General features: G+C 36.4%; 1 protein-coding gene across 4 annotated transcripts in view; it reads left to right on the top strand.

The window, feature by feature from the left end:
- The window catches only part of fermt2 (FERM domain containing kindlin 2), a 66,781-nt gene that overhangs the window by 5,623 nt on the left and 37,922 nt on the right, over positions 1–23,236 (top strand). For all 4 annotated transcript variants that reach the window (XM_058748344.1, XM_058748343.1, XM_058748346.1 and 1 more), the window contains exon 3: positions 17,285–17,518. In XM_058748344.1, the coding sequence (XP_058604327.1) occupies positions 17,285–17,518 (234 nt within the window). The remainder of the gene's footprint in view (positions 1–17,284; positions 17,519–23,236) is intronic.

Genomic DNA, 23,236 nt, shown 5'->3' with positions numbered 1-23,236 from the left:
CTTGTTTTTAAGACTTTCATTTAACCCTTGTGAGCTTGACCTGTCTGTCCTGCTTTATGAAGACAAAGATGCCATACGCCTCTGGTGTTCATGACCTTTCTGTGTCATGAAATCCATTCTGTACCCTTGACATGATATGCCTGTCCTGCTCATCCTTTCTTTTTCATTTATAAAGTACAGAAGTCTTGTTTGGTCTTCGCTGTTCTTTGGAACTAAGAGTGTATATGCAAACCTCAATCGAGCCTGCCGAATGCGTCTCATATTGGCCTTTGAAATGAAATGTTGCTGTTTAGTAATAGCAACCCAGTCTTCTTAAAGTAACACAATAGAACAAAATGCTGCTCTGTCCAGTTCATTTGTGCTGCCGAGCGCTTTTCAGATTCTCCAAATGTACTCCGATCATCTCAGGAGCACTTACAATGTTCATTAAATACAAAATTGTGACACATTCACTTTGACATTTGTACAGTTCTTAATGATGTTTGTTTCAAACAAGTTAAATGACTTCACTGACTGTGTTGAACACAGCCAAAATTAGCCTATAACTAAGAGAAGTCCTGAGCACAGCTATATTCCAGAAGGCAACATTTTGTAAGATGGCAAGATGATTTTCATCTTATGGTTTTCTTTATTTTTTCTAATATTTTTGGGAAAGGTAAGCCAAGTTAGCAGCACAACTTTATGGGGAAATCTAAACCGTGATGAACAGAGATTTGTAATAAAACACATCTGACTTCTCTTATGCTCACACTTGGCTTTGATTCGGTACACTCTTAAAAATAAAGGTCGGCATCGATGGTTCCATGAAGAACCTTTAACATCCATGGAATCTTTCCATTCCACAAAAGGTTCTTTATAGTGGATAAAGGACCTTTATATTATTAAAATGTTCAATATATTCGCCCATGTTCATCTCTTCTCCGTCCTGTATCGAAAGGCTTTAGATGTTCTAATGGAATAAATCGAAATGCCAGGAAAGCACTCTCTCATTGATTACAGCACTCATTTCCTGAAGCAGCGTTTCAGCAGATTCTGTTTAATAATTGATGGGCAGGGGCCTTGACGGCTTTTATATTGGCCACTGACCCAAAACCTTCAGTTCTGCCAGGAAGAGTATGAACAGTATTTACCTCAGTTTCAAGTTGATTTGATTCGGCTGGATATGTCCTTTTATTCATAATTTTATTTCATTTAGAAAACAAGACTTATCTTATGTTGTTTTGCCTCTCAATGTCTTTTTTGAATCGTTATACATTTATACCAGAAAAAAAGACATAAAAACAATCCTTTTTTTTTTTTGCATCTGAAGATATAGTGAAATTTATTTGCATATTCTAGTTAAGCAGTTATTTTAAATTATTTTATTTATTTATTTTTCTTTGTAAAATGAAGTAAAAAGTAATGTTGAAAGCAGGATTACTATAGTTAACTACAACTAAACCATAAAAGGTTGTTGCTTAAAATAAAATGCATTTGAACCAAAATCAAATAAAATAGAAATAAACATGTTTATTTCAGCTACTTGCCAAAGCAACATTTATCATTTTCATTCAGTTTAACTTGATATACTAAAATAACTAAAACTTATTTATACAATTAAAATAAAAAAAATGATAAAATGACAAAAACACAACAGAATTACTAAAAATTGAACTAAAATTACAAAAACTAATTCAAAATATGAATAAAAAATTATATAATAATATTTTATAATAGTACATTGTGTGCGCCCTAGACATTTAGAGAACGTTGATATTAGGGGTGGGAATCGCAGGGTACCTCACGATACATGGCTCACGGTAACGATAATATCACGATACAGCGATTCTGCGATAATCGATATATTTGTAGTAAATCCTATAATGATACATCACGATATCTAAACGAAATGCCTGTGAAAAGGTTAAGTGCAAGTTTTCTTTCTTTATTCAAGTCCAAACTGTTAGAAAACGGCAAAATAAAGTTCTGTAAATCAGTTTTAACATGTTGAGTAGGCAAAATTAATCATTTTATTCTTGGACTTATTAAAAGCTTACACTTTTCTTTTTCTCTGTGTGTAAACAAACATTTAACTGCTTATCAAATAGGAAAAAAAAAAATAGATATAGATCGATATAATATAAACCTGGTACATTTCAAAATTTACCTGGAGTGCTTTCTCAACCTTTCTACTCCTCTCATCATAAAAACGGAGCCCCACACGAAGAAATAGCGGTTCACATCGCGTCTTTTGCGCGCTCAGGTTCATTAATTCAAATGTAGATGTGCGGCAAGCACACACTGCACACTTCTGCACCGCATTGTGGCTCTGACAAGGTTTTGTTTCGTCCTCCATGCCATGTGCAGATTTATGTTTCTGCCGGTCGGTGCCCACTGTTCACACTGCATAACGCGCCTTGTAATATCTGAGAGAGAGGGAGAGCATTTGTTCACATAAAACTGGATGCACCGGCGGCGCGCTCTCTCACTCATAGTGAGGTAAATCCACCCGCGATCCGAGCGGAGAGGTTAGGATACTCATGAACTGAATATGTGCTCTGCAATAATAACGTGATCGGTGCCTATGGTCCATGCTGATAGCTGTTCCGGGGCAGTTTTTTAGTTTTCATCTCCATAAACATATATAGCGGTAAAGCTAATACAGTGGCTGGAAATCTGTTTATCCTTCGGTTCCTCGTGCTTCCCCATCTTCATAGAGAACGCGGTTCATGGAACTTGCTCAGAGTCAGAGCGCTTTTGGAAAGCTGGAAATGGCACGGCCGTGATTTCCATGCATTTTTAGACGCTGTGAACTGGGAAATCTATTTAGAGCACCTTATTGTATTAATTAAAATATCGATATTTGGCGCCAGATATCGCATGGAGAAGGATCGCGATATATCGCCATATCGATTTATTATCCCACCCCTAGTTGATATATTGTGTTCTTTTGATTTATTCTTTTCTTTCATTGATCTAAAAAAGTCTTTAAAAGTCTTAAATTGACCTTGGTAAAGCCTGCTGAAACCATTTAATAAGCGGTCTGAAACAGGCACAACCGCAACTACTCATTCACACACAACCCACCTTTACTTGATGTTGAAAATGATAGTTTCTCCATCATATAAAACTCAAAGTCATGTTTGAGAGAATATAGTAGCATCCCCTCCTCAAGAGGCAGGGCCTTCATTCCTTTTCCTTTTGCAGTGCTGTTCAAGTCATAATATTTCTTGTGAGTAAGTGGAGACATCATAAATGAAGCAGGGCACATTTTGTACAGACTCTGTGGCAAACGCTGTGCGTCTATAATAGTGTAAGAATCTGCAGTATGTCATAGTGTGAGTGCTGGCCAAAAGAAACCCTGCCCTCTTAAGGCAGTGAAGAAACACACATGCGCTCCCTCACTACTGGAGAAGGGAACGTGTATTATTAGAATGTGAAACGGAAACCCTAAAAAGTAAGCCAGCTCAAAATGACATCATTGGGAAGGTCGAGACCGGACTTTTATCTGAAGCCTCTTGACCAAACCGTCATTTGTTCCAGACGCTTGGTTAGTCATGCCGGAGGGAAATGATGGACTCCACTATGAGCAGAAGGGCTGTAGGTGGGGTTTAAATGCATGACGGGCCCAGTTTTGTGACGTGGAGGTCTTCTGACAAACAGGAAATGACTTCAAACGTTTGGCTTGTTCCCTGGATGTTGCTGTCATCCTGATGTTTTATGCAGCTGCTCACAGATTCTTTCATTGTTTTCATACTTAATGGTTTTGTCATAATTTACTTTTTTAATGATGATTTTTTTTTATTATTCAGGGAGCATTAACTGACTAAATTCAGTATGAAATAGTATAGTTTTCCCTCGGTAAGTATAACTAAAAGGTTATCCTGGTAAAGTAAAGAATACTTCTGTCTGTCCTAATGTAATCATGGCAGAGCTACAGCGAGAGGAATGTGGAGACTGCGAGGAAATGCACATGATTTATCAGAGGATGCATCATTTCCTCTGTCATTTTCTCCCCTTTCCTTCCTCGAATAAAAAGATTTGTGGATGTTTTGGCCTGTCCTGCTAGAACTGGGAAGCAAATTGTTTTCAAGAAAACCAGAACAGAAACCAGGCATTATTTGGGTACTGGATGTATTTTATTGCGTTTCAATTTTCATGTAGAATATGCATGGAAAAAGTATGACATTAGCTATCTTCAGTTTGGCTTTACGGTGGCTGGGACAGATGCTGAACCGCTGCCCCAGTGTGTCATATGTGCAGATCTGCTGGCAAATGATAGCATGAAGCCATGCAAGCTGAAGCACCATTTAGAAACGAAACACCCGACACTCAAAGACAAACCCTTAGATTTTTTTCAAATTAAAGTTATCTGGCCTTGAACAGCAGAAATGCAACCTCAGCATCCTACTATGTCTCCAAATGAGTTGCTAAAGTAGGAAAACCTCACACAATTGCCGAGGCGCTAATCTTACCTGCTGCCAAAGATATCTGTCAGGTCACGTTTGGAGATGATTTCGCTCAGCAGATTAGTGACATCCCCCTTTCTAACGACACCGTCAGCCGCCGCTAGGGTTGGGTACCGAACTCGGTACTTTTAAGGGTACGGACAGAATTGCATCGGTACTACCGAGTATCGATTCACATTAAATCATTCGGTACCAAATTTCGGTACCTGAGAACGCGTTTGGGCGCATACGAGAGAGAGAGAGACCCTGTGACATGATGTCACCCCTGCAACTCTTTAAAACACAACACACAGGGCAAACCGAAATGTTTTGAAGTGTGCTTACATTTCAAGGGTAATATGGTTTCCACGAAAACGCGGACAGGATGGCGGAGTCCATTCAGAAAAACTGAATTTACTCTATAGCGCGGAATGCCACGGAATTCATCAAGTTTTAGATGAATAAAAGAAGGTCTGTCACTTAATTCGAATCGCGATATGAACTAGTGTATGTGAATATTAAAACGCAAAAAGACGGTTTAAATATGAATCCTGCATGTTCCGTTAGCCTCGGTATGTTTGAATAGCGGAGACACGGTTTTGTTTACTAAACAAATACTGAAGCACACGTGAACTCGCGATGATTTTCGGCCTCTGCATCTCACAACATGAACACATGAACTTACAGGCTGTGAGTCACTTCATGAGAATTTTACCGTTTCATTTGAGAAAACTAACATCATATCATACTGTATACACACAAACTTCACGGCAACCTGTTAAAATAAAAGTGCGGTTTAACACGTAACAGAAATATATTACTATTGTATTACTTTTGTACAGTATAATGTATGTCTTTATATATTCCATTTACTGACAAATATAAATAAAACAATTAAATGATAAAAATAATTATTACAACCACATTAAGGACTTAATTGTAGAAAAAAATACAATTATTTTTTAAAGGTATATTCACACAATTTTTCTACCATGTATTAATTTTAACAGTAAACCTCTGTTTATTTGCCAAAAAATAAAGGGTTTCATTTTGATTTGATTAAAAATAAATAAATGTTTCATGCCTTCATTTTGATTATCAGAAAAAATAAAACAAGAATTTCTGGAAGATAAAAATGAAAAAAAAAATGTAGGGTTCAAAATGTTGAAAAATGTAGGGTTCAAAATGTTGAAATTGAGAGTTTTGGACTTATTTTTTCACTGAAATAAATGTTTTTGTTATTACACAGAGAGTAAAGTACTGAAAAAAGGTACCGTTGGGTACCGGTACCGAATTTCAGGTACCGATACCGGTACCGTACCGATTCAAATGTGAACGGTACCCAACCCTAGCCGCCGCATATCTGACATGGCAAGCGACGTTAAAGAGCAATTGCTAGCTAACATCATGCAAAGCCAGTACTATGCCCTACAGCTTGAGGAGACAACTGATGTTGCAGGGCTAGCACAGTTGCTTACCTATGTCAGATATGTAAAAAATGGTAATATTGAGGAGTAAGCAGAGTGCAAGATTTTGCGTGTTCGGTGCACATGCTGTGGGGTTATCTTTTTTTTTTTTTTTCACTTTTTTTATGCAGATGCAAAATGTGAATCTGCAGTCTTATTCACAGTCTATTTTGTAAATATTTATACAATAGGCGGGCCTATTATATATTCAGCATATTTTACTTATCTTAGTTATTTAATGCATCAGCGAGTCATTTAAACATTTTATTTTAATGTGGATTCCAAACTCTAGCATTAACCTGCATAAATGTACATTTTTGGCCCATATTCAAGTGTTTGTGCCAAATATTAATGCGCATGCATGACAGGGAGGTGCCCGTGCGATCACTTGCATTTTTTCCTGATAATGAAACAACTTAAAATCAGTTCGAAACTGATTTTATTTATGTAAATTCATAATAACAACAAAAGTTGTCAGGTTTTGACTGCAAATGTCATGTCCGAAATGGTGGAATTGCCCTATAATATAATATAATATATGTAATATAATATTATACAGTATGAATATAAAATGTATATAATTGAATTTAAATTAATTATAAATGTAATTTTGTATTTGTAATTTGATTTGATGTAGTATTATAGCAATAATATAGTAATTTTTTATATAATTAAAATATATAGACAGTATAAATGTAACAAGCTTGGCATTGCACAAATGTTAAATTAATGAAAAACCAGGGCTGTTATGCATGTTATTCCTTAAAGGTCCCATGGCATGAAAATTTCACTTTATGAGGTTTTTTAACATTAATATGAGTTCCCCTAGCCTGCCTATGGTCCCCCAGTGGCTAGAAATGGCGATAGGTGTAAACCGAGCCCTGGGTATCCTGCTTTGCCTTTGAGAAAATGAAAGCTCAGATGCCCAATCTGGAATCTTCCCTTTATGTCGTCATACGGGGAAAGGTTACCTCCCCTTTCTCTGCTTTGCCCGCCCATGAGAAAATGAGCTACTACCGTGCAAGGTGAGCTAAATATTTTTTTTTCCTCGAGAGACATCATGGTTTGCAAACAAGCGAAGCATGGCAGTTGCTCAGTGTTTGGATGTACAAATGAACACCGAAGTATTTTTTTAGTTAATGGGAGTTCAGTCTTGCTTTTTTATGGCTTTGTGTCAGCAGTGGTGTGCTCCTGGGTCTCCTACCATAGCATCCCTTTTCATTCAGATGGCGACGGATAGTGCGAGCTGACACTGTTGTACCCTGTGTCTGCAGATCAGCTTGAATTTGTTTGGAAGTTAATCAGGGTTTTTTATCCACCATTCGAACAATCCTTCGTTCTAATTTTTCATTAATTTTGCTCTTCCGTCCACGTCCAGGGAGGTTAGCTACAGTGCCATGGGCTGTAAACCTCTTGATGATATTGCACACAGTGGACACAGGAACATTAAGATCTCTGGAGATGGACTTGTAGCCTTGAGATTGTCCATGTTTTTCCACAATTTATTCTCTCAAATACACAGACAACTCTTTCAACACTTCTTTCTTTTCTCCATGTTCAGTGTGACACACAACACAAAGGTTGAGTCAACTGTTCTCCATTTTAACTGGTTGCAAGTGTGATTACTATATTGCCCACACCTGTTACTTGCCACAGGTGTGTCTAAATACAAATTACCAGTCCATTTTTGAGCTCTCTGTGAAATTTTATCAAGTTTGACTTTTCTTCAGTTTTTTTGTGTTGTTGCAGTGCAAACAAAAACAATAAGCACGTGAATAACAAAACATTTGCAATTGGAGCAATTTTCTGAGAGAAGTGTTGCATTTTCTGACAGAATTGCAAGGGTGCCAATATTTTTGGCCATGACTGTATATATACATACAGGGTTTTTCCTGGCTCAAAATGAGGCGGAGGTGGTACCATCCTGATCATGTGCACACAATACCCACCCTTTAACTGGCTGAAACTAACTCTTTTTACCCACAACGTATTTTAGGTGTTATAATAATTATATGATTGGGGAAAAAAATGACATTTATAAAGTTACCTTTTACAAAAACAAATTAAATGAAATACAACAACAAATATATTAAAAGCCCTTTTTTTAGTATAGGTGAACTTAAACATAACATTAGGTTGTTAAACAATCATGAATTGATTTTTATCCACTCTTTATAGTCTCCTGGTCCACATCACTTTGATCCAATATACATTTATCCATGTAAAGTGTCAAAAACAAAAAAACATTTTCTTACAACCTTAGGTGAATTCTTCTGGTGGACTACATCATGAAACGCAATCGCAGCAGGGTAACCGGTGCATTACAGCTAACATTAGCATCAAGCTAAGGCTTTTTATAAAATAATAGTACGCTTTTACTTAAATCTCACTTCAAACCAGCATTGAGTGTTTGTAATATCTAACGTTTCCGATCTAATGTGGATTTTGATCATATAATGTTGTTGAAATAAGTTTGTAGTTTTTATACTATGCTAATAGTTACAAGAGCTTGGCATTTCTCATGTAAAAATTCTTTATTGTCATGAAAATACCCCAAATCTAATGAAAATAACATCATAAAATAATAATTGTGTGTTAAATATAGGGCCCTATGAAATCTGATTAATTTTTTTCTCAAATTCAGTTTTATTTCTTTCCAAATTCCATTTTTTTCCCTTCTTTTTTAAAAAATCTTTTTTTTTTAATGGTTAAATTACATTTTATTAATTAAAAAGCATGTCTAATTAATTAAAATAATGAAACTTATGCAACTTCACATTAGTTTATTAAAAGTTTAACAAAAATTACATGTTTAGGGCCCTATGAAATGTTTTATTTTCTTTCACCATATCTTTTATTGTTACCAAATTCTGTGTTGTAGCATGTTAAGTATTTGAATGCATAAAAATACTTTAATTTATTCAGATTTATTCTTAAAATGGCCTTATGAAATGTTTTCTTTTTCCTCCAGAAATTCTGTTGTGTATCTATCAAATGAAGGCATAAAACATTAATTTCATTTATCTTTAAATTATTTAAAATCAAACTTTATTTATTTATTTATTTATTTTGGCAAACAAAGGGGATTTACTATTAAAATTAAAACATGGAAGAAATGTTGTTTGATCTAGAGGTCTTCACGGGTCCAAATGAGACCCGTAAATGTGCTGCACCGAACCCACCCGGACCCGTGTTTTATTTGAAAGTGGGACCCGAACCCGTGCAGACCCGAGACATGCCTTAAATGTACTACCCGGACCTTATTTTTTTTTTCTCCATCTCGAGTCAACTTCGACTGATTGCGTTTCCGCAACAATAACGATACTTTCTGTTGGTTGTAATAAAGACTCAGAGCTATTATTTTTTTAGCAAAACACGTGCAGAACAAGAAGTGTGTTACACTTTACTGCGTGTGTGTTCAATAACAGGTTTGTTCAGTTCAGCTCTTCAGTTTTGTTTCAGCTTTTTTTTTTTTTTAAATCACTCATGAAGGAATCCATGATCACTGTTCAGTAGGCTACATTAACTCCGCCCGCGCTCTGCTTCTGGCGGCTGAAGTAACGCGTGTTTTTTTTTTTTTTCCTTTCACCTTATTTCCCGCTCACAATTTTCTCATCCTAATTTTACAAACTGCAAGTTACAAAACACACGCATGCTGACTGGCACTGATCTCTGGCGGGTGCGGTGTTCTCCGATCGACTCGGGTATTACACACAATGTTAAACAGACCCGGGACCCGAAGTAATAGATTGGGACCCGACCCGGACCCGGCTGACCATTTAAAATATAGACCCGAACCCATACGGGTCCCGGGTCCTCCGTGAAGACCTCTAGTTTGATCATTACGTTTTAATAATTTTAGTAGTAGCCTAATAGTAGCAGTGCAAGTGAAACCGAACTTTTATTTTGACGGGTTGCCGTGAGTTCTGTGTGTATATGATATGACACTAGTTTTACTCAAATCACCGCGAGCAGTAAATGAAACCGTGCGTCTCCGCAATTCATTCATTCATACAGAGATGATCACGTAATTTGAGTTAATGCTCATCAGATCGCATAAACCAGTGGGAAATGAATAGAAATGATGAGTCTGTGTAAAGAAATATCAAGTAAACTTGTATAATAATATCAGTATTTTTCCAAATATGAACTAAAAACTAATGGACGCTGTTCAGTGATGTTTGCACATGACTGCCTGTTTTGTCCACAACCAGAGGCGGCACAAAATTTGGCAGAGGCAGCCAGCGTAATTCTCTATGCAGGAAAAACCCGTGTGTGTATAAATATAAATTCACTAAAATGAATGTTGGCCCTGTTGCTAACTTTGGTTAATTTTGGTGAATTTTAGCAAATGAGGATAATGTTAATGTTAAAGGTACAGGTCAAATTTATTTGTTTACGTGCTCATTTTTTTTTTTTTTTAGTTGTTGAAAGCTGAGTGCAGCTTATGTATTTGTGCAGCTCTGTTGATCTTCAAGGCTCTGTAATTGTCTAATCTATGATACAGGAAGTAGTTACTGTAAGAAGCAGCCCTACCCAGCACAGAGCTTTCCTGTTGCATTGATCAAATCTAGCTGTGATTTAATGTTTTAGACTTGCTTACTTACACTGAAGCCCTCTGGGAAGGGAAACGACTACGTCTGCTTTCAAGGCTGGTTTTAGAAGCTTGATAATCAAAAGATTTCAGCATCATGTATGGAAATGTACATTATTTATGGGATTTTGAGTACTCTACAAATAATATATGTCAAAGACTGCTTTATGTAAATGGCTTAATTATTTGTGCTTCTTAATTATGCAATGGGGGGTAGGCCTGCACGATTAATTGTTTGTAAACCGAAATCGCGATTTGAAAGGGTGCGATTTTCAAATCGCAAAAGCTGCGATTATTTTGATGAAGAACTATCAAATATGGTAACAAGCATCTATGTAGTTTTTGACAGGTTGCGCATTTTACATTTGATGCAGAGTTTAACCAATAGGGGGCATTTTAACACTGAACGTGCTGACTGAACGTCAAATAACGCCATTTGGAAAAGATGAGCGTGAGCAGTGGTTCAACTTCCCAACAAAGTGTGGCTGCAGAGCAAAGTCCTGCAGACGACGGTAAAAAGCACCGCATATGTTTGGAATGATTTTGGATTTCGATGTTCTGATGTACTTTGTAACGCCTGTTTCACACATGCTCCGTTTGCAGTGCGTATGCGGTCAGTGTGCGGTCCGTGTGCGTTACGTATGCGGTGCAGAAGCAGCACGGACTCATTGTTTTGCACGGGACACGTTTGCAGTCCGCTCCTGATCCGCAGCTGTTTACCACAAACACAACATTTATCCATTATTTTGATTTCAAATCCAAACGTTGTTAGCCTATACTGAAAGTGTTTTTTTCAGCATTGTGATCCTCTTTTAATCACAGTACAGTTTCACAATCTTTCATAGACATATTCACGTTTAAACTCAATTAATATAAACAACGTATTCAATGAATTTGGCTTCTAGATTTGTATATTAAGTTGCTCAAGTAAGTGGAAACATTTAAACACAGCATATAGCCTATATTTTAAATTAAAACTTACCACTGACAGAAACAGTCGGCTCTCGTGCCTTTTACATTTAAATATTTATTACAAACAGTCCCGCGGGTCTTAAAGAACTTTGTTTTTCTACCTCCACAAGACACAAGTGCATATGTTGCCTTGTTTATCTAAAAGTGCACTTTTATTTGTTTTAAACCAAGCCAAAAAGCCTGTGAAACATAGTAGATGTCAATCCATGTTCATTTTTATCACGAACAAAGCGCTGTCACTTTAATTCAGCGCGTGCTGCAGACGCATCGCTCCAGGAAAGCACTGCCGGACCGCAACTGCCTGCAGTAAGAACGCTTTAATCAGTTAACATGGGTGCGGAAAAAAATACGCACCGCAAACGCACTGCAAACGGAGCATGTGTGAAACGGGCGTAAAACCTGCCGAAAGTACAGTTTGTTTGGGTTCTTAAGTATAAGATTTTATATATGATTGTTAATTTAACTTTAAGATACTGTAGTTCTTAATGTCGTGACAGATGTTTGCATCCTGACAACTTTATATATAAAAAAAAAAAAATGGACACAATGTTTAAGAGGTTTTAAATAAACAGTAGCACAGTGTAGCATAGTTTGTGATTATGCTTGGTCTTTCTTTGATGCTGTTAAAACCACCACAACAAACCTGTAGCTCATTTATGAAATAGTAATAAAATCGCATTTTAAATCGCAAATCGCAATTTTGATCAGAAAAATCGCAATTAGATTTTTTTCTCCAAATCGTGCAGCCCTAATGGGGGGGCTTTCCTTTTGAATTAGAGGCAATCCGGCGTCATTTGTTTGAATAGACAAAAACAAAACAGTATGACAAACTTACTTATTAAACATAGGCTAGAACTTTTACTAATAAAACAAATAAAAATACACCATGCTATAGGCCTAATATAAAAGAAAAAAAAAACGTACACAAAGTTTAAAAAAAACAAAAAACTGAAAATCACTGTGGAACCAAATAAATAAGAAACATAGAACGTTTCTAAGCAAAATAAATAAGAAAGCTTGGAGGCACAGCATACACCTTGATGTAAAATGAAATCAATAAATTATAGTGTTAATAGAATTATAGTGTTTGAAACTTGCAGTTATTTTCCAGTAGAAGTGTTTATAAAATTTGTAGCTGTTTACTGTACTTCACATTCAAAGATAACATTCATTGTTTATTTAATTGTAGTGTATTGTGCCATTCACAAATGTAGTTTATTGTCATTAATGAAAAAAAAGGAAGCTGCATTCTTACAGCAGCGTAACACTGTTTTTGATTGGGACCCCAGCACAGGAAGTGCTTTTGTGATTTGCAGGGCGTATTCACACATGTCTGTGTTCATGCGTCTCTCTGCAGTACAGTTAAATGCGTCTTATTACTTGGCATGGATTCGTTTCGTTCCAGCATTACGTCATCTGCTGGCAGGCTGTATTTTTAGCCCAAGAAATGCAATTGGCTGGCAGCTAATTAAATTACAGCCCTCTGTTTAGGCTGTTTGATGGATGGTCAGTGAATGGTCGTTCTTCCTGCACTCCATTTGATGGCAGGGCAGGACGGGGGCGAGACGACCAATGACAGTCTAGCTGAGGAGGGAATTCACTGGGGATCCTCTGGAAAAAGACACGCACTGTGTGTGTGCGTGCTTGTTGAATCTGTGAGCGTGTTTATTCCATGGCACGGTGTTTTAATGACTCATGTGGATCAAAAATGAAATCATACTAGTCCCAAAAATGGACTGGCATTATTTCATTTAAATTCATCCGGGATGTTTGGCACATGCATGGCCGGATGCTGTTTGGGGCGAGTCCACACGCTGCTGTCAAGTGTTTAACAAAATCACCAGCTGACTGCTCCACCCATAAAGAGATCCATCTGTGTCTGCCTTTATTTCCTTCCCACCACAGGAAAGAAGGAATAAGAACAGTATTTAACACATCTAATACATAGATTTTACTGGTATCAGTGCAATAATCTTTTTTTGTTGCCTTTCTTTAAATTATAATTGTATCAGCAAAATTGATGGACCCCTAATTTGTATGTATTGATATAATTTTTTTTTTTTTCTATTGTTACTTATACTATGTCTGTATCTCTATTTTCTGGACATAATTGTACCATGACATGCAACTGCAATCATGTCTACATGTGACTGGGCAACTGTCTACTGTCCACTTAACTGATTAATTGATTGTGAAAGGACTGTTACGATTATGTGAATCGACTGTCTATTGTGTTTCTGCTTTGGTATAGCGTCCTTGAACTTGGGAAAGGCTCTATATAAATGAAACCTATTATTATTATTATTATTATTATTATTATAATGATACACAAACCAATTTCAATATATGTATATATTGAATAAAACACAAGTATTTTAAACTTTCAGTTACCCTTGTTTGCAGGTGAATGTGTGCCGCAGCCTGTTTAATAAAGTAAAACTATACCTTTTTTTTTTTTTGAGGGTGTATGCGTTTGTTTTGCATGTCATAGAGTATTCATTTGATTTATGCAGGTCTTTTAAAAAGATCTTGTAAAGTTTTAAATTTCACTTTTACCTGTTATTGTGGTTTATTTTGTAAACTGGTGCTCTAGACTAACATGGTCATTTATGTATGCAGGGCTCGACATTAAGTCTTTCTTAAGCAATTTTCTCATCAGTTCAAATCAGCACATTGGTGATATTTGCCACCTTAAATTGATTTCTAGGACACTTTTGACCTTTACAAAGGCCCATTCTTTCCTAACCTCATTGAACGTACAGTATGTGTCATCTTTCACGCCAAATGACATCAAGTTTGTTTCTTTTTGCTAAAACCTATGCATGTTTTACTAATTCTTTCCCATCCATAATTTGGGAACAACTCGGAAAGTCAAGTTATCTTTTTCTTGTCAAGCCCTGAAAAGTGTTTGCAACAGTTTGTATTCGAGATGATCTGGATTCAGTGAAGCGTTGGACTTCATCTGGTGAGGAAGTGCAAGTTTATTTAATCTTTAAAGTGCATGCTGGTGTTTTCTGTACTACAGTTTAGCATGTCATGCACCTTACTGGCTTTCAGGCATCTTTCTGTGGATCTACAATAAATCCTCAGAATTCATCTACAAGACATAATAGGAGCGTAGAGGACGGTGCTTATTAGTTGGCAATTTTGGGAAGTCTGTTGGCTTGTAAATATTTTCCTTATTCTTCAGAGATGATTGTAGACTGTCACAGAACTGAACTTGTGTTGTCTTTTATTCTGTGTTATGTTGTTATGGAGATGGACGCCACAGTTGGCTAGTGAACGAGACGCAGTCATTGAAATGCGACCAGTGTGTCTTTCTGTTGGGTGTGGAGGAGAAAAACTGAGTCAGTGCGTTTTTGTCAGTAGATACATGTTCACGACAATGACAGAAGTGGACAGAGTCAGAAAGAAGATTGGAGAGATGTTTTGAAAAATCAAGTCACATTCATTGTTTTGTCCTGATAAAATAAAGATTACAATCTATGTTACAATGTCTTTAGTTTTTTTTTCTTCTTAAGCCCATAGTTCTTTCAAACTTTTCTGTGTCATCTAGCAAAAAATCAAACCTAAATTTAGGTGCTATTCATCAGTTGTGATACCATGACCATTTTCCAGTTTCATTCTGGTTACAGAATATTATATAGCCCTAGTTTCATACCTGCCCTACTTGGAGGGAAAAATGTTTCCTAGTGTTTTAATCAAAAAATTAAAATCCCACAGAAGACGAAAGTCCCGGACCCATAGAAAACAACAGTCGTGTAAAACCATACTATGAGTTCAACCAGATTCTTTCATTTAGAGTTTGTTAGGAAAGGAGATGGAGGCGATCCTTTTTCCCAGTCACACACACACACACAAATAATGCGGAGAAACTGGATAGTGGTCTGCTGAGGGGGAAACGGTTCCCTTTGTCTGCTCACATGCATACCTGTGTCCTGACATCAGTGATGGAGAGATGCCACTGGTCCAGCCCACATTCATTCAAGCCCCAGGATAGTTTGATTGGGTAATTATTTGCACCGCAAGCTCAATGAAAATTGAAGCCAGCTTCCAAACAATCTGAGAGCGACTCACTTCTCATGTCACCTTTGTATGCTCATTGTCACAGTATGATGAAACTGGTGGGTTGACATTTTTCGATACATAATGGTACTGAAGTGTTTGAAACCGTTTCAATACTCATTTTCCACAGTATTGATATACCATCTACTCTCGTACTCTCTCTTCTGTCTGACAGCTCTCTGACACACACCACAGTGTGTGTGTTGTAATTATATAAGTATATGGTCCATTGTGCTGCGTGTTTCAGAGCGTCAATGGATTCTTGCACGCGAGCAGCTCATGATCCAGTATTTGCAGTGGCTCAGAGCGGTTCGCAGTTCATCTCCATGTACTCTCTACATGTACTGTTTAACATGGATTTGGGAGCAGTGTGCACTAATTATGCAACCAACATTTTTCACAACACTACATACTTTCATGCATTTCACACAGATTTATAATTAGAAGTTAAAATTCACTTAAGGTTTATTTGTTTATTGGGTCAAAGCAGCTTTAACAGAAATCAAAATGAACTGAAAATATACAAATAAAACTAATTAAAACTATTAATAAAAACTATAAAAGCATCTCAGTTATACTAATATACAGGTTTACAGTTTAGTATGAATTTTATTGTAATTTTCTGTAATTTATTTTTATTAGGTTTTGTTACCTTAGTGGATCAAAGTAAACAACAACAGCAACAACAACCAAACAAAAAAAAAGAGATAAATCTTTCCTGGGCAACTAGATGGAGAAAAAAAAAAAAATTAAAATTCATTTATTTATTTATTAAAGATAATGTTTCTTTAATGGTTTCAATTTTAGTGAACTAGTAACCCTGATAGAAACTTTGAGCTTTCCTGTAATTTTCCAACAAAATAAAAGTTTGAGTGTGTAACTTTCAATTGAAGAAATTGTCATTTTTATTGTCTTTTTTCTGACTGTTAAGCAAGCATGAAATACTTTTTTTTACAATGCAGTTCTAGTATAATAGCAGTATATGTCCGTTCAATAATAATAATAATAATGTGTTGATGATTATTATTATTATAGTTAAGAAACACTTTGACTACGGTTAAAACGAAAATTGGAATTAGACAATGTTCAAATTTTATACCCTTAATTTTGTGGGAATTTTACCCTGTGGTATTGACAGTGGTATATGGAATATCAATATTTTTCCAAGGTATTATATCAAAGTTATAAATTCCATTTTCGTGACAACACTGGGCTTTGACTACCCTCCCGAGTGCTCCAAAACAAACAAACAAGTGCAGAGCCCTGTGTAGTGGGTGCATGTGTAATATGTCTCCTGATTATTATGAATTACATTCTTCTGCAGTCCACTTCCTGTGTTGTTTGTGTGCAGCTGTTAGAGGAAAAGCAGGTCTAGAGTATCAGACTCAGGTTACAGTGTGAATGTGGAACAAAGAGTGAGGCTTGACCCTGATCTCCTTACTCACACATACAAACACTTCTCAGCGTTTCACCTCCAACCGCTGCTATTCTCGGCCCGTGTGCTCGAGCCTCCCGATGAATGCTTGGCCTCTTGCTTTCATCCACACCAGAACGTAGCCCTCCAGTTTGGCTCATCACTTTCACAAACACATCTGACACTTAACTGTGTTTTCCTTCAGCTGACCTCGTTTTCAACTCCATCGTATTGCCTTGTGTGCAGCCAAATCAGAGGCCAGTTTTAGCTCAGCTGCTTTTCATCCCGCCCTGTGCCAGTGTTTGTCGATGTAATTCCTAACCTTGTCATGCGTGTCTTTATGCAGATGTGAAGAAGGACTGGTCAGATCACGCACTGTGGTGGGAGAAGAAGAAGACCTGGCTGCTAAAGACGCACTGGACGCTTGATAAATACGGCATTCAGGCTGACGCCAGGCTGCTCTTCACGCCGCAGCACAAGCTGTTGCGCCTGCAGCTGCCCAACATGAAGCACATGAGGGTGAAGGTCAACTTCTCTGACCGCGTCTTCAAGGCCGTGTCTGACATCTGCAAAACCTTCAGTGAGTGCTGGTGCCTTCCCTAAAATATTACTCAGCTTTTTCATAACTCCATTAGCCTAACTCAATATCCCGCTGGTCGTGAAGAACAGTAAGTCAGGATAATTGTGTTATTTTGCTATACATTTGGAAGAGAGATGGTGCTAAATCAGAATACAGCGACAGCTTAAAGGCCCCATCAAATGCACTGACAAACACAATTGTTTTCATGTGCTGATGTATTTCCTGTAGATCAATCCAAGGGCACATGCGTTTTAAAAAGCCAATAGCCTTTAGCTTTGTAACACCCCAACTAATGTTAGCATACTGCTAACAATGAAAACTGCCCACCGTTTTAAAAATAGTATGTGAAACAGTACATTGCGTATAGCAATAAACATCTAAAGTATGCTGTGTTGTCAATAGTGGTCATCTGATATGGGTTTTTAATGGTTGACGTGGATATCTTGGACACTGATGCCTATATAATGCCAATATATATGGTATCAATCAGTTTAATGATAATAAAACAACAACAGTGCTGCAATAGAGTTAGTACATTTTTCACATATTTATTTAAATTATTTTGAAAATCACTTTGTTAAAAAAATTAAAATAAATTGAACTTGATTAATCTCCAAGAAAAAAAACCTCTTGATTAAACAGCACTGACGAGTTGAAGAGATTAGTGTTGTCAAAAGACCCGGTACTTCGGTACCAAGTCAGTACTAAAAAAATGAAAACGTCACGGTACCAGGTTTTTTTAAGTACCGGTGGTACCGAGTACCCGGTCAACCCGGTTCTTGACGCATACGGCCTGATGATTTCCGCGATGCAGAAAACGCGAGCGGAATCTCGGAATCCAGTTATAAAAAAGGAATTTACAGTTTAGCATGGAATACCACGGAATTTGTCAAAGTTTGGATGAATCAATCAAAAGTAGGTCATTACACTTAAATCAAATCGCGACACGGACTAGTAAATATTAAGCCGCAAAAGTCGATTCAGATATGAATCCCGCATGTTCTGTGAGTCTCTGTGTGAGTGAATGAATGGCAGAGACGCGCGTTTTTTTTTTTGTTTTTTTAACTACACACACTGAAGCGCATCTGCCGTCTCAATGAGGACATAAATACATAAACAACATCTCCAGAACTGCTCTGAGAGTCACTTCACAAGCATTTTACCGTTTCATTGAGTAAAACCAGCGTCATATCATATAGCTACACACAGAAATAAAAGGTATTCACGGCAACCCGTCAAAATAAAAGTTTATCTTAGAGACATTGTGCCAGAAATATATTACTATTATTTAGTAGAATGTATGTGATACTATTACTACTATTGAAAAAAATTAATAAATATTTTTAAAGAAATAATCATACAATATTTCTTCCATATCCCCTTTATTTACCAAAAAAATAAAATGTGTTTAAATTTCATTAATTAAAAGACAAATTAAATCTGGGTGAAACTTTACTGCTTACTGTTTTTCATACTTTTATTAATTGCGGAAAAACTTGAAACAATTTAAATAAGTATAAAGAATGGCATTGATTTTTGTACATTTTATTTTGTTTGACTTTATTATTAAAAATTGTGTGTTTTTTAATTAGCATGTGGTACCGAAATTGGTACCGAGAACCGTGGATTTTCATTGGTATCGGTACCGAATACTGAAATTTTGGTACCGTGACAACACTAGAAGAGATATTTGTCAATGCATCATGGAAAAAAAACTGCACTCATCAAATCACTTCACAGCAACTTTAATACAAAACAATGTTAACACACAGGGTTTTGACTAACTCTTTAGCAGCTAAAGTATCCCTATTCCTAGTAGTATTGGAATATCATTACAAAAATAATGTAGTTCTTCTGAATGTATTTTAATTAATTCACAAAAAATGTAATTTGAATTTTCAATTTGAATTTATGTCTTCAATAACTACTGTGAGCGCTCTAAATGAACCCAGACCCCTCACTTCATAGGAGCTGCTTGTGTGGTTTTCTGTTTAACATGCATTAAAGGGATAGTTCACCCAAAAATGAAAATTTGATGTTTATCTGCTTACCCCCAGGGCATCCAAGATGCAGGTGACTTTGTTTCTTCAATAGAACACAAATTAAGATTTTTAAGTCTGCAGTCTGTCAGTCATATAATGTCAGCCAATGGTGCTCACGGCTTTGAGAGAAAAACGATATACACAGACAAAACCAAATTAAACCCTGCGGCTTGTGATGATACATTGAGGTCTAAAGACACGAAACGATCGGTCTGTGCAAGAAACTGAACAGTATTTATATTGTCTTTTACCGCTGATCCGCCGCACTGTCCTGAGCGTGTTGTCTGTATGCTTTTTTTTTTTTTTTTTTTCTCAAAGCCGTGAGTCCCATTGACTAGGGGTAGCTCGATTACCACTTTTTCAGAACCGATCCCGATCCGATACCAAAAATTCTGAGTGTCTGCCGATACCGATATCGATCCAATACCTGGGCAGTTTTTTTTTTTTTTTTTATCAGTGTTGAATTTTTATACCTCAATGTGTGTTGACATGATCATGACTTTTTTTGTTACACACAATCTACTAAATATAGACCACTTTATTGTAAATAAAAACAACAAATGAATGCATTTATAATCTGTGACAAAAATACTATTATAAACTAGGTTAGTGGATAATTCAGTAGCAAAAGTTACTCTAGAAAAATCATGAGTGCACAAGTTTATAAAATCTAAAATTAATGGGGAAAAAAACATTATTTAGTGGGGAACAAATAAAATTGAATAAGTAGGACTAAATCTAAAATGATAATGCTCTTTGTATTGTAAAATACATTCATGAAAAACAAGTAATATATTTATATATAGATATATATACTGTAAAATTAAAAGACATTTCTTTTAAATGTATAGCGCAGTAATGAGGCACAAAGTGAAGAGATATTAATGCGTAGTGTATTAAATCTGTGCGATAGTTTATTGAGCCTTTTCTTTTAACAGTTTTAAATTTGAGTTACTGTGCTCGTTAAGAACATAGTGCTCTCTAGTCCAGTGTTGGGATCTAACAGACACCAACACGATCTTGAAAACAGATAAAATCCTGCAAGATAAAGTCCTTGTATGCAAAACCATTTATCTTTATTTACAGATCAAGTATAATATTAGGAACTTAATAATCTTGCAGAGAGTTTCATTATCTTGACTCTAGTAACCGAAAGCGATGAGACACAGCCGCAGCGGAGAGAAGTGTTTAAGAGCCCTGAATGTGTTTGGCTTTTGTGGGGCTTAACAATAACACAATAGTATACACACAATATCAGATTTGGATCGGTCTCGTCTGACCGATTCCCCAATCTGGCAGAAAATGCCAGTATTGGAGCGATACCGATACAGAATATCGGATCGGTGCACCCCTAACATTGACTGCCATTATATGACTGATAAACTACAACGGTTTGAGTTAAAAATCTTCGTTTTGTGTTCTACTGAAGAAACAAAGTCACCTACATCTTGGATGCCCTTGGGGTAAGCAGATAAATCAAATTTTCATTTTTGGGTGAACTATCCCTTTGTGTTCTCTATTCCATCTGCTCTGTTTTTAACCCTTGTGCGACCTTTTGGACATTTTTGTCCTTTTCAGTTTTTTTTTTTAGCATTTTTCCTATGTTATTGGCAGTTGCACAAATTTTGGCACAGGTGTGTATTTTTATTGGAATTTTACAATTTCACCCCCATTTCCTTTAATAAATCTATTTTGCACTAGGTACAAAAAGTAGTTCCTCTCAGGACCTTTTGGACAAAAATGTCCCCATTGAAACACATTAAAACTGCTATTTTTAATCGTAGTGCCGTTTAACTGTAAAATGATGCAATTTTTGTTAATAGGCTTTCATTCTGTTGGCAAGACTTCAAAATTATTATTATTTTTTTACTATTTTTTTACCAAATGGTGCCATTTTTTCAGGTTTGGCCTATAAAGCAAATACTCGCTTTATTCCTGTTTTCTGCTTCTGCATATTATAGAGCCAATTGGATAAATAATGCTGATATAATTGTATGGATGACAGAGTGTGGTTTGTATGCATGTCATAAAAAAAAAAATTGTGTGTGTTTGCTTGTAATATTTGAGAGAGAAAAACTCTGTAAATCACAAATCCAACCGCTGTGTTCATCAGCAGAGTTTTGCTGGCATATAATGGGGAAAATTTGGTGCTGCGCCCAAACACAATTTTACTGAAAGCTCATTTTTTGAGATATCAACCTCAAATTTGGAACACAACTTGTTTAGATTTATGGCTTTGATTTTTCTAGCAGGTTTAGAGTTCAGCATGTTTCATAAAATATATATTTTATATAAAATTTTGTTCATAAAGCATTTTCATAAACTTAAACTTCTATAACTTTTTTTCTTGGTTTCACTTTTTAAACTTTTTTTTTTTTTTTTTTTTTTACTTCAACAATAATCTGCCATGGGTCTTCTTTAAAATGAGACCAAACTTAAGTCTGTGCTCCTAAGTTTCCAATTTTTATGACCGATTTTTGACATTTTTGTCCACTATGGACCTATGTGTTTCTTTTTTATTTATTGATGCACAAGGGTTAATTGTTGGTCTATATACACATGCATCAGATGGATGTCGTGTTTGCTGTTATGTCTTGTTTTGTTCTCAGCATCTCAAAACTATGCGCTTCTCTTCATAAGATGCTTGTTTCATAAGATACTTGTAAGTTGTCTGTTTCATTCTTTTGTGCTCTTATGTCATCTATAAATGGACCTAACACAGAATTTGGCTCAATTAATACATGATGATGCTGATGATTAGAGGTCGACCGATTCATCGGTTTTGCCGATTAATCGGCACCGACAGTTGATTGCCGCAACTATCGGTTATCGGCAAAAATCCATGCCGATAGTTTTCCGGTTTGCAACCGTTGCTGGAGTGGCTGAGAAGGGTCCGCTGGCATTATACAGTACGAGAGCGGCCTCTAGAGGCGGAAATCACTGACAGCACGTGTTGTTTATTTTGACACGTGACGCTGCGCGCTGCACAGAGCGGGAAACTCCAGACATGCATTTAAATACAGCCGACAGAAAATCCTGCCACGGAACAGAGCGCCATTCACATAGTTCTCTATTAAATTACATTATATTTGTCCCAAATCGTTGTGAATGTATAATGACTTCATCCTAGGCTATAAATTATGTATTGTGCATTTTTCAGCAAAACGTTTGTCTTTCTGTGGCACTAATAAGGTCTGTCTGCTTCATGTAGAGAGCTGTAATAGATCGCGCTTTCTCTTTCCGCTTGCTCTGTTTTTTTAAACACCGAACTTCAAATTAATTTATGCCACATTGTTCATTCTTGATGCAAACTTATGTCCGTTTGGTGATTAAATTAATTGTTTTAGACCGCCACTTGAATTGAACACAAAGCGTCTGGTGTGTGTCTGTGTGTGTGTGTGTGTGATACCTCTGAGTTCTCCTAGACGCAGCGCTGCGCTTTTGCCCGGTGTGTGACTAACTTTTTTTTTTTTTGAGATTAGATAATCATCAAGTGTTAAAAAATAGAAGCAAATAAAGTGTGTTAGTACACATACAATATCCATATGTATGTAATTTTAATGCTATGGCCTTGTGTAGATATTTAAACATGGCCATTTTTAAGCATGATTGTTGAAATTAAATGGTAACACTTAACAATAAGAGTCCATTCGTAGCATTAATGAAAACTGTAGAA

Source organism: Onychostoma macrolepis, chromosome 17 (assembly GCF_012432095.1).
Source record: "Onychostoma macrolepis isolate SWU-2019 chromosome 17, ASM1243209v1, whole genome shotgun sequence".
NCBI lineage: Eukaryota > Metazoa > Chordata > Actinopteri > Cypriniformes > Cyprinidae > Onychostoma > Onychostoma macrolepis.
Note: the sequence above shows the minus strand (reverse complement) of the source record. Positions and strands in the feature narration are given on the sequence as shown.